The 15,075-nt window shown below is 37.8% G+C and overlaps 1 protein-coding gene across 1 annotated transcript in view; it reads left to right on the forward strand.

The window, feature by feature from the left end:
• The first annotated feature begins 3,779 nt into the window (after window positions 1-3,779).
• Window positions 3,780-15,075, forward strand: part of LOC134540470 (ran-binding protein 9) — a 47,591-nt gene continuing 36,295 nt past the window's right edge. Inside the window, exon 1 of the mRNA XM_063383241.1 lies at window positions 3,780-4,005. Coding sequence (XP_063239311.1) covers window positions 3,780-4,005 — 226 coding nt within the window. The remainder of the gene's footprint in view (window positions 4,006-15,075) is intronic.

Below are 15,075 nucleotides of genomic sequence, written 5' to 3' on the forward strand. Positions count from 1 at the left end.
GAGCACCGGCGGTTGGCGTCAGTATCATAGTTGTACGGCATTGCGCCGCCAAACATAATAACGAGTCAGTCCCTGGGACACACCTAGACATCACGTAGAGTCGCCGGAGACACGGACCTACATGCTGCTAGCCCAGTTTATTAAGAGCTAGGTAATAGTGTAGTGTATTGTTCGTCAAGATATCGTGTGCCATGTCAGAGTGTATTTTTGTAACTATCGCATCACGTGTACAAGTCCGCCCCTCACGCACATTAAAATCGTGAGCTGCCACTGAGGAAGTGAGCTGCGCGTGTGACTAGTCGCGTCGGTCAAACCGTTACGGCCAGAACGGGCAGCACCATGTATTGGGCTGTGCTGTATTAAATTCTCCAACTAAACTTTGTGTTATTCTTCAGGCGTCCCGAGTGGCCTTAACAGCTCGGGGGGCCCTACTGCGTTGACCCCTACCTCTAGCCACAAGGCCGAACCTTCCCTGAGATCACGAACCCGAACAAAAATCACGTCTAAATAGTCAGAGGTAGCGGGGACGGCGTCAATATCTCATAGTGTTTTACAACGAGTTTGAACCCAATGCAATCATAACACTAGAAAATTTAAGTAATACCTACATAACTGATCACATATGTGCATTCCCTTCGCAACACTTGTTTCAGTTATATACTGGTGACATGATCTTAGGATGGCATTAGGTGAGATAGTGCATATGATTCAGGATGTTGCATAGTTTATGTGTAAGGGCAGGCATTTTTCGTGAATAAATCTGAACACCTTGACGCCGCCGTCAGTGCTCCTTCTGAGAGCACAGGCCGTTATGTGTCCTCAACACCTGATCAGTGCCGCGCCTCGAACGCGCCCGTGCGTGCAACGTAGTGCAGTGCCCCGAACGGCGTGACGTCAGTCACGGCCCCCTACGTGTGCAAAGTACCCGGCCGGGTGTGGCACTGCGCAACTAAATAATTTGTTCATGCATTCGATAAAACAAACAAAAACTAATACTTGTAAAATAACTAATAATTAATGTTAATTCAATAATCATTTTGTAAACTGGTATCATTCACAAAACTGGCCGAAATCATCTTCCCGCGCTCCGCAGTTTCCCGCGGAATTTCCCCCCTCCCTGGCCCCGGTGGCCAGGGAGGTTAGTCAGTCGTCATCGGTGACTCGCCAGGGCCAGCAGCCCCGCGTACGGGAAGCACTCACCTCTCGCGCCAATTCATCATTAACTACAATAGGTAATGATAGTCAAACCGTTTCAACAGCTTCCCGGTCGGCCCTAACCGGCCGTATGATATTTCGTACGGTCTTTAAATATAATGTGTGGCTCGCCACCGAGCCTTTCTTGTGATACGTAAGTTAATTAGGTGACCCGCCGTGGCGCCTACGCCTCACGCTATCAAAATCCCCACGGGGAATTAGTTCATCGCCCACGCGGGGCGGCACTGCGCCAAACGCGAGAATAAGTTTACGGACGATTCATCAACTGGGACGTGCGACGGTCACGGACGTGATATCCCGCCGGATTCTGCCGTGCCCGTGCCCAGCATAACGTGGCCCTCGCCACCACGCGGAGTAGCCGCCATTGTGTAACCACCTGTGTGGGACACCCGGACATGGTCCGAACCTGGGACTAGCCCTAGTGACTTTAGTGTATTGTTTCTGTGTTAGTTACTTTGTGTAACCCGCCGTAAGCGTACTTCATTTCACGCCCCGCCCAGACTCTCTCGGGCGCAGAACCAGGCTTGCCGCTCACCAGAGCATTCATCTCGCCTCTCGCCGGGTAACTACCCCTCTTAATGTACTAGCCGCCGGGCCACTGAGCGGCCGTAACGAGTACCGCCAAGAGAGGGTGGTGTAGGTGGAGCATAGGTCGACGATGAAGCGGCCAGTCGCGTGAGCGTGTCAAGTGTAAAGTGTGCGACAGAATAAACCAGTTAAAAGTACGTGTGTGTTTTTACTAATACGGCGTCCTGGGAGGCCATAACAGCCCGGGGAGCCCTTTGCCGACGCGTCCCTGCCTGCAGCCACGAGGCCAGGAACCCCGCCCTTGAGATCAAAATTAATCAAAACATTTCTAATTCACGTAAAATTCAAATCAGGCAGCGGGGACGGCGTCAACCTATTAGACTGCAACAAAATATACCTGCACCAGAGATTTCTTCCTTTGTGATTGGCGGCCATTCGAGGGGAAAGTCATTGTCTTTTTTGACCGAGCCACTCAGGAGACGTTTGCTTCCCCACTGAATAACAGTGATTGGTGTTCTGACAGTACACATGATACCTGAGAGAAACTCACCCAATCACAAAACACAGACGGTGCTACAATGTTTTAACTTATAACTTTTCTCGGAATCTTTTCGTGAAATATGCATGGCCCTATTTATGTGCCAAAAAGACCTTAATGATGACTAAGGAACAAGTTGTTGACTTCAAGGCCGTGAGGTTTGTAATTTAATTAAAAAGCCATTCTGTAGTATAGTCTGATACAACTGGCTTTTGAATCGAAGGGTTCTGAGTTCGAGTCACTATGTAAGACTTTGAGGTAAATTCGTATTGCTAGAAGATATAGTAATTAATATAGTAATTGAATGCATGGTAAATATGGTGTCAGGTCGTTGGGGAATGCTGCAGACTAATAATTTAAAAAAGAAACATTAGATGTGGGCCAGACTCATGTGGAGTGCAGAGATGTGCTGGACACCTCTGGTAGCATCATGGTTCGATGTTGTTGCCCGGTGCCAGTTCTCTCAATAACAGAACTTTTCCTCGGGAAGTTTAGTTGTGGACCATTCCGCCCATGTGGCTTAGTGAGGAATGTCACCCAACACTGGAGAATGGTGCAATGCAGCCTAGCCTTAACCTTCACTGAACCACGTGTTGCAGGTCTGTGGGTACGCCCTTAGCTAAACTAGACACTCTTGTGGACAAACCCTGGGGCAGGATAATGATCAGGGTTAAACAGTACTCATATGTCCGGTAGTAGTCATGTCCGACTTAATGCAGCACCCAGATGTACTTACAAGTACTAACTGCACAAACCTTCTCACTATTCAATAAAACCGTAATTTGGATTGTTACGATGGCATTTGCTCCTAGTCTTATATGATGTGGCTAGCATGCATCTATGACAGTGAATTACTTAAAAACACTCTCCAGTGGCGACCGGTGCTGTAAGCGTGGTACCTGCCCACTTGCCCTGTGGTGCAAGGCGAAAAATTAAAGAGGGAGATTAGATCCCCAATCAAAAACACAGTAGGATGTAGAGCTCCAGAAATAATATAAAAGTTTAGAACAATATATAAAGAATCATGGTTTTTACTAATCAGTTAAGGCAAGACAATGGTGGAGTTCTGTAAGCTTAGGACTGACCCTGCCAGAGGATTGCACAGGACTGGAGCAAGGTTATCAAGGCTATGGCTTCGCTCTCCTAGAGCTGAAGTCGCGTCAACAATATCACGAATTTAAATTTCATATTCTGGCAGTCTGTTTCTGAGTGGATATAAAAGCACTTATAAATTACACTGAAACATATGACACTGCTATTCTTGTTGATTATTCTTTTTAAGTAACATTTTTAATCACAATACTGGTGGCATTATGTATTGTGTCATAATAGGGTGTACTCCAACAAATTCAGACGGTCCTGGGATCCAGATTTTACTCACTGCCCTAGGCAGTAATTAATATCGCTACAGACGTTTTGTATTTCCATTTAAATTTTTCTTTGTCGATAAGTATAGTATTTCAGAGACATCTGTTGTCTGATTTATGGAACTAACTTTATGACGTTTACTTGCAGCGTTCAAGATATTAAAATGGCTGCCGTTAGCAATGGGCGAAGTGCTACGGATTCTCAAGTGGGTACACAAAATGCAGTGTTTGATAGATTGAAATTGTTATATCCGATGGTAAATGAAGAAGAAACACCGTTGCCAAGATCGTGGAGTCCTAAAGATAAATATAATTACATAGGGCTGTCACAAAATAATCTTCGAGTGCATTATAAAGGTAAGTAAGAAAATTAAGCATATTTTTAAGTACGTGTTTGGTGAAAATGGCAGATAAATTTTTTCGTAATTAAGTGATGATAAGATCGTTGTGTTGTTAAGAATCGGTTAATGCTTTTATTCTCGCGTAAATAACTCTTATAAACCCCGTATCAATACCATGTCATCGACCATGGAATTGTCCCTAAACAAAGAAATCAGCTGATCAACCTGTGACGTAAGGTGAATACTCTTACAGTCTCGAATTTGCAAGTGTATAGTGGGTTATTTAGAAAGTTTTTGTTTCTAAATTTGTTTTTTGTTATGTTTTGTTTCAGTTTTGAAATCTATCGAAGTTCTGATTTACGTTTTATTCATGATCGTACAAAATAATATAGGTTATGGATATTGTTTTTACGGTTTATGTTACCGAGGGCTCTTTTTTTTTTGGAAATTTTTTGTTCAATTCAACTAGGTTTACTTTCATCTCGTAAAGTTCGCATATTTCATTGGTATTACAAAACATAAAATAAAGTAAGTTACATTTTTATCCCATGGAGAATTTTTTTCGATTTCAAAATTAAAATGTGCAGCTAAACTTCTTGATAATTCGCACGAAATTATTTCCGTCGTATTGCGATGTGCTTTTATTTATTTCCCCTTCAGTAAGCAATGAACTAGTAAATAAAGTAAATGGTATACAGCATTACACTGGTGTTTAATTTGCAATATGTTGGGAATTAAAATGTTACATTTCTCAGTTTTTTTTTTGCAATTGAGTGGTTTATGTGGATCTACCTTGTGGCTCATTAAAATCATAAATATTTGCAAGTATTGATGTACATGTTGGTTTTAAAGTAGCTACATCTTAGCTCCATTTAAAAATGTTACGCAGAAGCCTGAAGTAAAATAGTTTCTAGAGTTTTATATTTTACTGCAGCCAGTATATATTTGTTTTGTTTACATTATTGTAAGTGTTGTGTCTGATGAGAAATTAATTTTTACAAAATATTTAAATATAAAATATTAAATTAATGTTTTTACACTTACCAAAAATCTTCAAAACTTATCAGTTGAAAGAGCTTAATGTCTTTTTGACATCTGGGTCGCTAAAGATGAAGGGTGATCAAATGAGAATGGTACTTTTGACTGAGTGGAGTAATTATCGGAAGTCACAGCTTTTTAGAATGGAAAGAAAAAAATTTGAAAACATTGTTTTCACTCACTATACATGTCTCTAAATTTACCATGAAGAGATGGTTTAGTAATTCCCACTAGTTTGTGAAAAAATAGGAGTAAATTGAGGGATGTGAGCAAGATATTTTTTTTTTCCGTTATAAAAAGCTGGGACATACAATAATTACCATTACTTGATCACTATACATGTCTCTAAATTTACCATGAAGAGATGGTTTAGTAATTCCCACTAGTTTGTGAAAAAATAGGAGTAAATTGAGGGATGTGTGCAAGATATTTTTTTTCTTTCCGTTATAAAAAGCTGGGACATCCAATAATTACCATCACTTGATCCTGATGGCATGATCATGTGGTATTTCTTCTGCTGTCAAAAGAGCCTGGACATAAGAAAAACCTAGAATAGCAGAATACAATAAAATTATGTTGTGGAAATTTTTTCTTTTATATCCATTTTACAATAATGATTTGTTATATCACAAGTTTTTTTTTTATGCTTAGGAACTTTCGAAGTAATAAATTGAAGCAGCAAACATCATATACCACATGATCAATGTATACAGAATCATGCCATCAGGATCTAGGGATAGACTTGGATTAGTGATATGGAACTTTTACAATTTGTTGATATTTCTAAGAGCATAGAATGTCTTTTGACAGTACCATTACAGTTGTATACATTCTGAAAGAAAAAAAATTATAAATTCTTAACATTTAATTATTTTTTACAGCAGAAAATATTTGTAGCAATTCGTCACTATTAAAAACAATACATTTCATTAATTATATACTATAGTCAGACAGCCTAAATTTGTAGTATAGAATTATATTTTAAAAAACTTATCCAAAAATGGTTGAAATTGTGTCTCTGTTATGTAAATAAAAATTCCTTGACTTTTTTTTATTTATTTTATGATAGGGAATGCTGATAATTTTATCTTCTTACAAAGTCTGTTTCAAAATTCATATATTTTCTTTATTTTGATTTGAGATCTCTTCCACTTTTTTCAGGTTAGTTGTTGAAGAAACTGGTTTTTATTTTGTGTGTGAGTGGGGGAGGAAATTCCAAAAAAAAATTTGCATCTTTGCTCATTTGATTATCTTGCAATGTGGCATTTTTAATCTTGCTAAATTCTAAGAAACATGTTCGTCATGAGAGTGATGAAGCCTAGGAGATTATTATCTTGGCGAGGGGTGCATCCGATAAAAAGCAAATGAAAATCTGAATATGCATACTTTTTTTTTATTTTTGACATTTTTTCTTCTAGGTGTTCATTTAGACAGCAAAGCTAAAGTTGTATTTCATTACCTGAGTCAGAATTATTTTTCAGTAAAATGTTCATGGAAGAATATGATCAAGGGGCCTGCCTAGTCAGAGGTGTATCTGTTAGAGACCAGAGAGAAGATAAGTGTGACTCTCACTAATGCTTCTAGCGCAGTATCACCTCTAAGCGCAAGGCTCAGAACTGGCGTGCAGTCTCCTTTTTTTTGTATGCATAGGACATCTATGACATTTGAGCAGTAGCCATAACATTAGATGGTGTAGAATTCTAATTTTTTCAAGAACCTTTGTTGCAATTATTTCTTGTTATGATCATTACTATGTATTCAAGGATAGTTTTCACTATCATTAAATTTCAATAGGCTTGATACTTCCCCCTGTGTTCACGAAAGTGAATATATATGAGTTAATGGCGCCAATTGCAGGTCCATCATCTGGTCGAAATCATCTAAAAGTGAGCTCTGTGCATGCTCAGAATTTTGACCAACATATAGGTCACAGATAGAAAATCAAAATCTTTTCCCTAAAACTTACCGAGTTCTTACGCTTCCTTAATATCCTTAAAAAAAGTACTTCATTTGTCTTTAGTTAAATAAGGGCCTTTAAAAACCTTAAATTTCACCAAGAATCCATAAAAACTCCGTAATAAAGACTGATAACGTGCATGTAACGGATAAATGCAGGAAGTTTAATGCTCTGTTTTGTTTACGACTTGGCGGAAAACAACGCATTGTGGATGCACAATACAATTGGCAAATTTCGGTCCACGTGGTTAGATTTTATAAATAAAAAACATTTTAGTTATTTTTTTTTGTATTTCACCTTTAAACTGAATACGTGTTTTACTGTCTTTTTTAACTTATGAAGTAAATGATTTATCAAATTAAATGTTAGGGCTTCAAATTTCTGATAGATACTATGCTTGGATTATATATGTGTTCCAGAGATAATTTTAGACAATAGGGGTGTATCTGTAAGAATTGAACTAATGAAGGAAATTTTTTTTGCATGAACTATTTGACTGAGGGTTGTTGTGGTATTACAAATAGTTTTCTACTTCTTGATAGTGGTGAAGGCGATGAAGTAAATGGGCCTTAAAAAATCCTTAGGTTTTTGATTCGAGGAGGAGGTATGAACCATGTCCTATCTAAGGATTTGGGAGTGATAATGTGCACTAGGAATACGGTTAGTATTCAGGTGTAGCACATTCAACACCTAAACTTTTATTTTTGTCTCTTGGAATACTGGCTTAAAACAGAGTATTAATGATTATAATTCCAAGACACTGTAATGTTACTAAATTAAATCTAAAAAGAAAATTGCAGCTAGGCATAATTTGAACCTCTAAAACTGTGAAATTCCTTGAAAGTCTGTGTTTGACTATACTTATAGGCTCAAATTATTTTTACTGAGAAAACATTAAAATTGTAGTTACAATGTTGTACAATTTCATTCGAAAATACTTACGCAATTTTTTGGATTAGCTTCTTTCCTGCGAGCTTCATCTTGAAAAAAACCAACTCACTGTGTCTGATACTAGTTTTGTCAGTTGACAGTTTCAAAGCAACATTATTCCCGCCAGAACTTCTCTGCTATAGTCGGGGCATCTAGCGGGTAAACTGGAAACGCATTCTGGAAGCTTGTGCCTGACAACTAGCGACGTAATGCTGACCTCACACGACATTTGTTCTGTTCTTGAGCTACCCCCATACAGTTTAATCACAAGTTTTAAGCTCAAATTATTAAAATTCTGCACGTTATTTTAAAGCTTAAGACTAACAGAATTGTTCAGGATACTTAATTTAAGTTGTGTGTAAAATAAAGGCCATGTTCGATAAATTTTTATCATCGCAGTTGCAAAATTCAAAGCATTATTTGCAATACTGTGTCGTAATGTTTATTTTTACCTACAATGCTATTCATGGGAGAACTAATTTCCCTCATGGCTGCAAAACTATGGATCTTAGTCTCAAGGAGAACACATTACTTGTAAAAAGGGATGGGGAAAGAGGCAGGAGTGGAGCCCAAGAGCGAAGGGAGGTCGACTAGCACATGGCGTAGGAACTATAGCAGCCACTGCCGATATATATGTGTGTGTGTGTGTATATATATATAATCAGAAATCTCCTGATTAATGTACATTCTTTAAAAAGGGTTGTACATTAATCAGGAGATTTATTACCAAATATTAAAATATTATTACTATTACGTTGAATACAAAATACTTTTGGGTTGTTGAATCTCCCTAAAACATAATGGTGTGTCATGATAGAGTGTAAATTTGCAAAAATGAACCAAATCTGAGTTTATAAAATGGTTACTATAATTTTATTTCAGTTTATATGATAATCCACGTACATCCCAAGGAATTGATGTCCATGAATTATTTAGATTCATTAGCCTTGTTACAATTCAGACCCTACAGGCTAGCAGTGGTCTGGAGCTGTACAGTATTTGAACAAATGCTTGGGGAAGATAAATTTTTGTTGGCTGCTGAAGGTAGTGCACTCACTAAATTCTATGTTGCTGAAATTACTCTGCACGTATTACAATACACAGGGTGTCTACTGACCCTGGAAAACCTGGAAAACCTGGAAATATCAGGGAATTTTGTAATCAGGGAAAAATCAGGGAATTTTTTTAAAAATCAGGGAATTTTTGTTTGGTAGGTTGTAGTTGGCAATACGTTTTTTGTTTATTGATCAGCTTGCATTGACGTGGCATCATGTGTATTCCCTCCCATTTTTATTTTTAAATGGCAAATAACGAACAGTTCCCACGTCCAAATTCTTTTATTTACCATCGGATTCGGAAGTGGCATCAAATCACGTGATACAAACTGGTTCAAGATGGTCTGTTATCCTGCTGACGTGACGTGCTGCGGCATGTGCTTCCCACGTTCAGATTATACCGACAGGTGCATTTAATTTTAAATATCTATGGATGCCCTCAACGTAAACTGGACATTTTTGTTAGCGTTGAAAATACATATCACAGACACTTTAGGTGAAGATTCACCATCGTTGCTAGAAATTGGTAGCTGTGGGCTTCATACGGTCCATGGTGCTTTCAAAACTGGAATTTCTGTTACACAATGGGACGTTTTTAGTTTTTTGAGGCACAGTTACTATTTGTTTAAGCACATATCTGCAAGGAGGGCAGATTACATTAGAATAACTGGATCAGAGCTTTTTCCCAAGAAATTTTGTGCAATCAGATGGAATACTGCAGTTGCTGAGCGTGCCATGAAAATTTTACCCCACCAAAAGAAATTTGTTAGTGAAGTTTCTATTTCATCTCTCTCTTTCAGTGTAGTGAAATGTGCTCTTGAAAATAATCTTCTAAAAGTAAAATTGACATTCTTCCAATTTTTGGCATCAGAGCTGGAATTGTTTCTCACAATGTTCCAAAGTGAAGCACCCATTGCACCTTTTCTCTATGATTCACTGGTTTTATTACCTTTGGCAGGAAAATTTTGAAACCAGAAGTACTGAAAAGCTTTAGGGAGAAACGCAATGTATCTCGATTGGATGTAGATAACCAGGAAAATCTATTGACTGCTAACAATATCAAGTTGGGTTATGCAGTACGCCATGCCATCAAGAAAGAGAAAGTACCAGAAAAGTCTGTCCTGTTACAGAAAAATGATAGGACTTGTCTAAAGGTTATGGTAAAAAAACTTCAAGACAAAAGTCCCCTGAAGTACAATCTTACCAAGGGAATTTCCTGCTTATGTCCGTCTGTGGCTTTAAATTCGGGTGTGAGGAAACAGCGTGTGAAGTACAGTTTAGAATGTTGTCTTCAAAACAGGTGGCTATCAGGACAAGAAGCTGATAAAATTGAGTGATCATATCAGTTGGTATGTTCCTTGCAAGATTCTGCAGCACTGTTCTCGTCTTTTTCTCGAGAAGACGGGCGCCTTGATCACTTGTGGATGCTCATTCTTAAGGCATATACAGTAGCTTCCAAAACAGGCCTTCTAAAGTTTGTGAGGATGGTGTTGGTACTTTCCCATGGAAATGCATCATTGGAAAGAGGATTTTCAGTGAATTCTAATCAGCTGACTGAAAACTTGCAGGAAGAAATACTGATCGCACAAAGACAGATGTATGACTTTGTTCAACGTTCTGGAGGTGTAGAGCAGTATGTAAGAAATGCTAGTTGTAGGCGTAAGGAATCCCTGCAAACAAAAAGAAAAGGAAGCTACAGACAAGAAGAAGGCAGAAAAAAGAAGAGTTGAAGAGGAGATCAAGTCATTGCACTTGGATTTGGCTCGTTCTGAAGTAAGTGCAATAGACGCAAAAGTTGAGTCACTGCGAAATTGATGGGAGCTTCCTTTTACTAATTTTTTTTTGCAAAAGGAAGTGTGTGAAATATTTGTAGCAGCATGTTTTATTTGCCATCAATTGAGTCACTTTGGCCACGTTTGGAAGAAGGTAATTTTTTTACTAATTTAAGTAAGTTGAAATACTTTGAAACCCGTCAATGTAATATTATGCAATTTTTTTCAGTTTCTTGGAATGTCGTAATTGTGTTAAAGAAAACCTGGAAAAATCAGGGAATTTAATTTACTAGATCTGGTAGACACCCTGAATACATAATGTGCCAGAAACACTCTACTACCAGTTGTCCCGCAGACAGGAAAAATCTACAAAACAAGAAAAACTTAGGGAATTGAAAAGGTGACTTCTAAACCTGGAAAACACTGGGAAATTTACAAAATGGTTAGGTTATTTTTGATAGTAAAGTTTTCGAATTTATTAAAATCAGTCTCAATGTTAATTATGAATTTGTGTTTGAAAATCGATTTGTTTTCATCACTACTTAAACATAACAGATAAATTTAGTGAATTCTGTATTTTATTTGGACTGGTTATAGGTAATTGAAGCATGATTAAATGTTGTTAGTCATTTGTATGGTCACAATCAATAATGTATTGTTTCAAACTTCGATCTTATATAGGTTGTGGTTTTATATTACAGACTAACAGCAGTGATTGCATAGTGTTTACAGTGCTACTTAACATTGTGCAGGAAAAGATTTTATGGTAAATCTGGCATTTTACATTTGGCACAAATGTTTTTCTAGAAGTACTTGTAATTTTATATATTATCTTGCAAAATTGATTTGAAAGACAGGGAATAAATGTTAAGTAAACAAGGAAAACTCAGGGAAATTGCCTAAAGTATCTCTTAGTTTGCAGTACAGAATAAATGGTACCCACTGTTGCCAGATTTATGCTGCCTGATATGTTAACATTAAAAATCTTAGCTTATATACCATTGTTAATTAAAATGAGATTATTTTTAAATTTTTATTTATTTTCTAAGACTATAAAATACAGTCTAGTTATAGTATTTATTATTGCAGTTGTAGTCGTTCTGGAAAACACCAATTGTTATTTCAGAGGAGAAACTATTTGTAGCATTTTGTCACTACTAATAGCAAGGCATTGTTGTGTGCTAATGGTCAAATAAGCTAAACCACTTTAATAATAATAAAATTGTTGAATAAAAGATGTACAACCAAGGTTGTGTTTCTCAGTTACAACTTATTAGAAGTAAAAAATGGAATGTTAGTGGTGGATGCTGGGGAGGGGGAAGTGGATACTCCCCTTCCCTTTACGAAGTTATGGAAAATTTGCAAAATATCAGAGTGAAGACAGCATGTTGCTGTGTGAGAAGCTACATCATGTATGGCTACTTTTGTAGGCCCATATGTCAGTGTCGCAGTGTCAATTAATGTAAGTTTTTTTTAATACACGTGTTCAAATTTTAATATAGGTAATATATTTTTTTATTTTTAGCAAACACCCTCTCCACTAACTCCCAAAAAAAAATCTGTATCTACCACAGAATTAAATGTGTATTTCCAGAATCCTCATTCCCAAATTTTGCTTTATGAAATACAGTACATGATACATTAAAAATAAATTTGTTACATTATAAGATTGTGTTTAAAACTTTTGTGCCCTTTGTTATGTGTCTGGCAACAGAGCACACCGAAACAACTAAATAAGGAAAGTGCTAATGATAGAAGTCTTTCATGGGTAAGAGAGAGTAAATAATATCCATTAAAATGCCCACTGCAAACTAAGATTGAGGCACGCTAATAGATTCAGACTATTTAGGTTTCTCTGGGCACCAAAGTGCCGGACACTGATTAACATGTCTTTTGGTCAGGACTTGCACTTGAAGCGTACAAAGAAGACTTTGTTCGGTGTCCAGTTCGGCCTTCACACGGTGTTTGTAATGTCAGTTACAGTAATTTATATTTAAGTTTATTATGTTATTTCTCCAGGCAGACCAGTGAGGCAAGGAAAACAATGTCTGTGGTCCACATTATCTGTTTAGTGTCATCGTTAGGTTCGTCTGTTTGCCGCTGAGTTGTCCAAGGTATTTTGGAAATGAAACTTCTTTGGGGCGATGAGAGTAAAAATTGAAGGCCCAATTTTAATGCAGCATTTTCGTGAAACATTGTTGTGAAATGTTTCTGATGCAATCATATTTCGTTCAGGGATTTGGTGTGTTCCGAATGGAAGAATTTTTTGAAGAAACAGTAACATGCACAGTTTTTCTTTATGGCGTATTTAAGAAGTAATTAATATTTATTATTAATTAATTATTATTTTACCAGAATATGATAAAATACCACTGATCTTGTGTGTGTTTTTTTTATGTGAATTTTACATCTGATTCAATTCCATTAATTAACTTTCTGTGTGAAAAATTTAATTTAAAAATGAATAATAATCCTGAAATTGCAACAGCAAGATCTGGAACTACAGTAGATGTTGTTTTTACACGAAATATGGAATGTATAGAGTCAAAAATGTACGTTTCATATTTTAGTTAACATAAATATATAATATCAACATTAGTGTAAATATCTAGGAAACAAATTCTGAAATTTATAAAAAAACTGATATTTTGGCTATAATGTTGACATTTTGATCCTTTAAATGCTTACCTTAAATCCTATTAATACTATAGGTTTAGAAAATTCTCTCTTTTTCTCTCTATCTCTTTCTCTCTATCTCTATCTCTCTATCTCTATCTCTCTTTCTCTCTATCTTTCTCTCTATCTCTCTTTCTCTCTCTCTTTCTCTCTCTCTTTCTCTCTCTCTCTCTTTCTCTCTCTCTCTCTTTCTCTCTCTCTCTCTTTCTCTCTCTCTCTCTCTCTCTCTCTCTATTTGCCGTTTACCATTTACCATTTATGCTTATGAGTCGAGGTTTGAATTTCCAAAGATGTTTCACGTCTATCACATATACTCAGTTACAACGCACGTTTTTTTTTCTTTCTTTGGTCTCTGTTCTTGTTGCATCTGACTCGTCGTCAGCCCACTGTGTCCCTCTGTGCTGTGATATTTTATGACTGATTTTGGCGTGTTCTCTGTGTGTTTGCATATTCAACTATTTCGTCGTTATTGAGGTGTTTTATGAGGCACAGTGTAACCAGCAATGGTGTATTTCCCCCCCCCCCCCCCCAAAAAAAAAAAATCAAACATTTTATTTTAATTTTTCCCATTGCAAAAAAAAAACATTCAAAGGACGTAAAAAAAAAAGTTAGATGGGACAGGGAAAACATGGGGTACTCTGGGAAATTTAATGAAGTAAGATTGTGGGAACCCTGTAAAGACTTATGAGGAATTTCAAATTCGAGACAAGTTAACATTGACACAGAGACCTTTACTTTTTTTTTTTTTTTTTTTCTCCTGCGTCGTTCCGCTGCGGCCCAGGGCCAAAATTAAAACCGCCCGTGTTTCGTTCGTAGGACGCGGCCGCTAAATATAGGTGGTGTTCGGGTCGACGTCAGCGGCCGTCCACGCTTTACTTCTTCAGCCGCGGGAAGGAGAAAGAGTGCGTGCAGGCTTTGAAAATATATATATACTGTATAGAAGTCGCGAGTGGATAGGATTTACTCTACGTTTTTCAGAAGCGTATGAAGAGCAGCTTGGGAACTTCACCGCTGCAGTGCGCTGCCGTAACGCCCTGTATCGTCTTAGTTGTTATGTACACGTTAGAGCGCAGCACTGTCGCCCGCTGTCATTCCCCGCACCCCTCATCCATCATTCACTGCAGCTCAAGTTCGTTCAAGGGGAGGGGGAAGGGGTGTTTGAAGATTTCGACACTTGTCCGCTAGGGACCACCACAAGTCGATGCCCCTAGAGATGGTGGCGATTGTGGCGGTGAATTAACCAACTACCTCAAAACCGTATTAGAAATTTTAACCTGGGCTGGCGACTTCTCGCAGTATTGCTCCGTCCAAAACGTTGCGGAAACTGTGTTTTGATAAGTTTGATGATGTTATTGTGTCGCAAGGGCGCAACAACTAAATTTACAAAGGGGGGGGGGAATATACATTTTTATAAAGAATCATCGATCCCCCCTATTGAAGCGGGGGGGTCCGGGGGTCCTCCCCCGGGAAAATTTGTATTTCAAGGTGGAAAATGGTGTTATTTAAGCAGTTTTATTATCTAAAAATTGATTACACAGCACTTTCTTTGCCCTCGTTTGCCCCCACTTCAAGGTTTCAGAAGGGGGGGGGGTGGCAAAATACCCTTGCCCCCCCCCCCCCCATTGTTGTTGCGCCCCTGATTGTGTGTGAATTAGAAT

This window comes from Bacillus rossius, chromosome 16, assembly GCF_032445375.1.
Source record: "Bacillus rossius redtenbacheri isolate Brsri chromosome 16, Brsri_v3, whole genome shotgun sequence".
NCBI lineage: Eukaryota > Metazoa > Arthropoda > Insecta > Phasmatodea > Bacillidae > Bacillus > Bacillus rossius.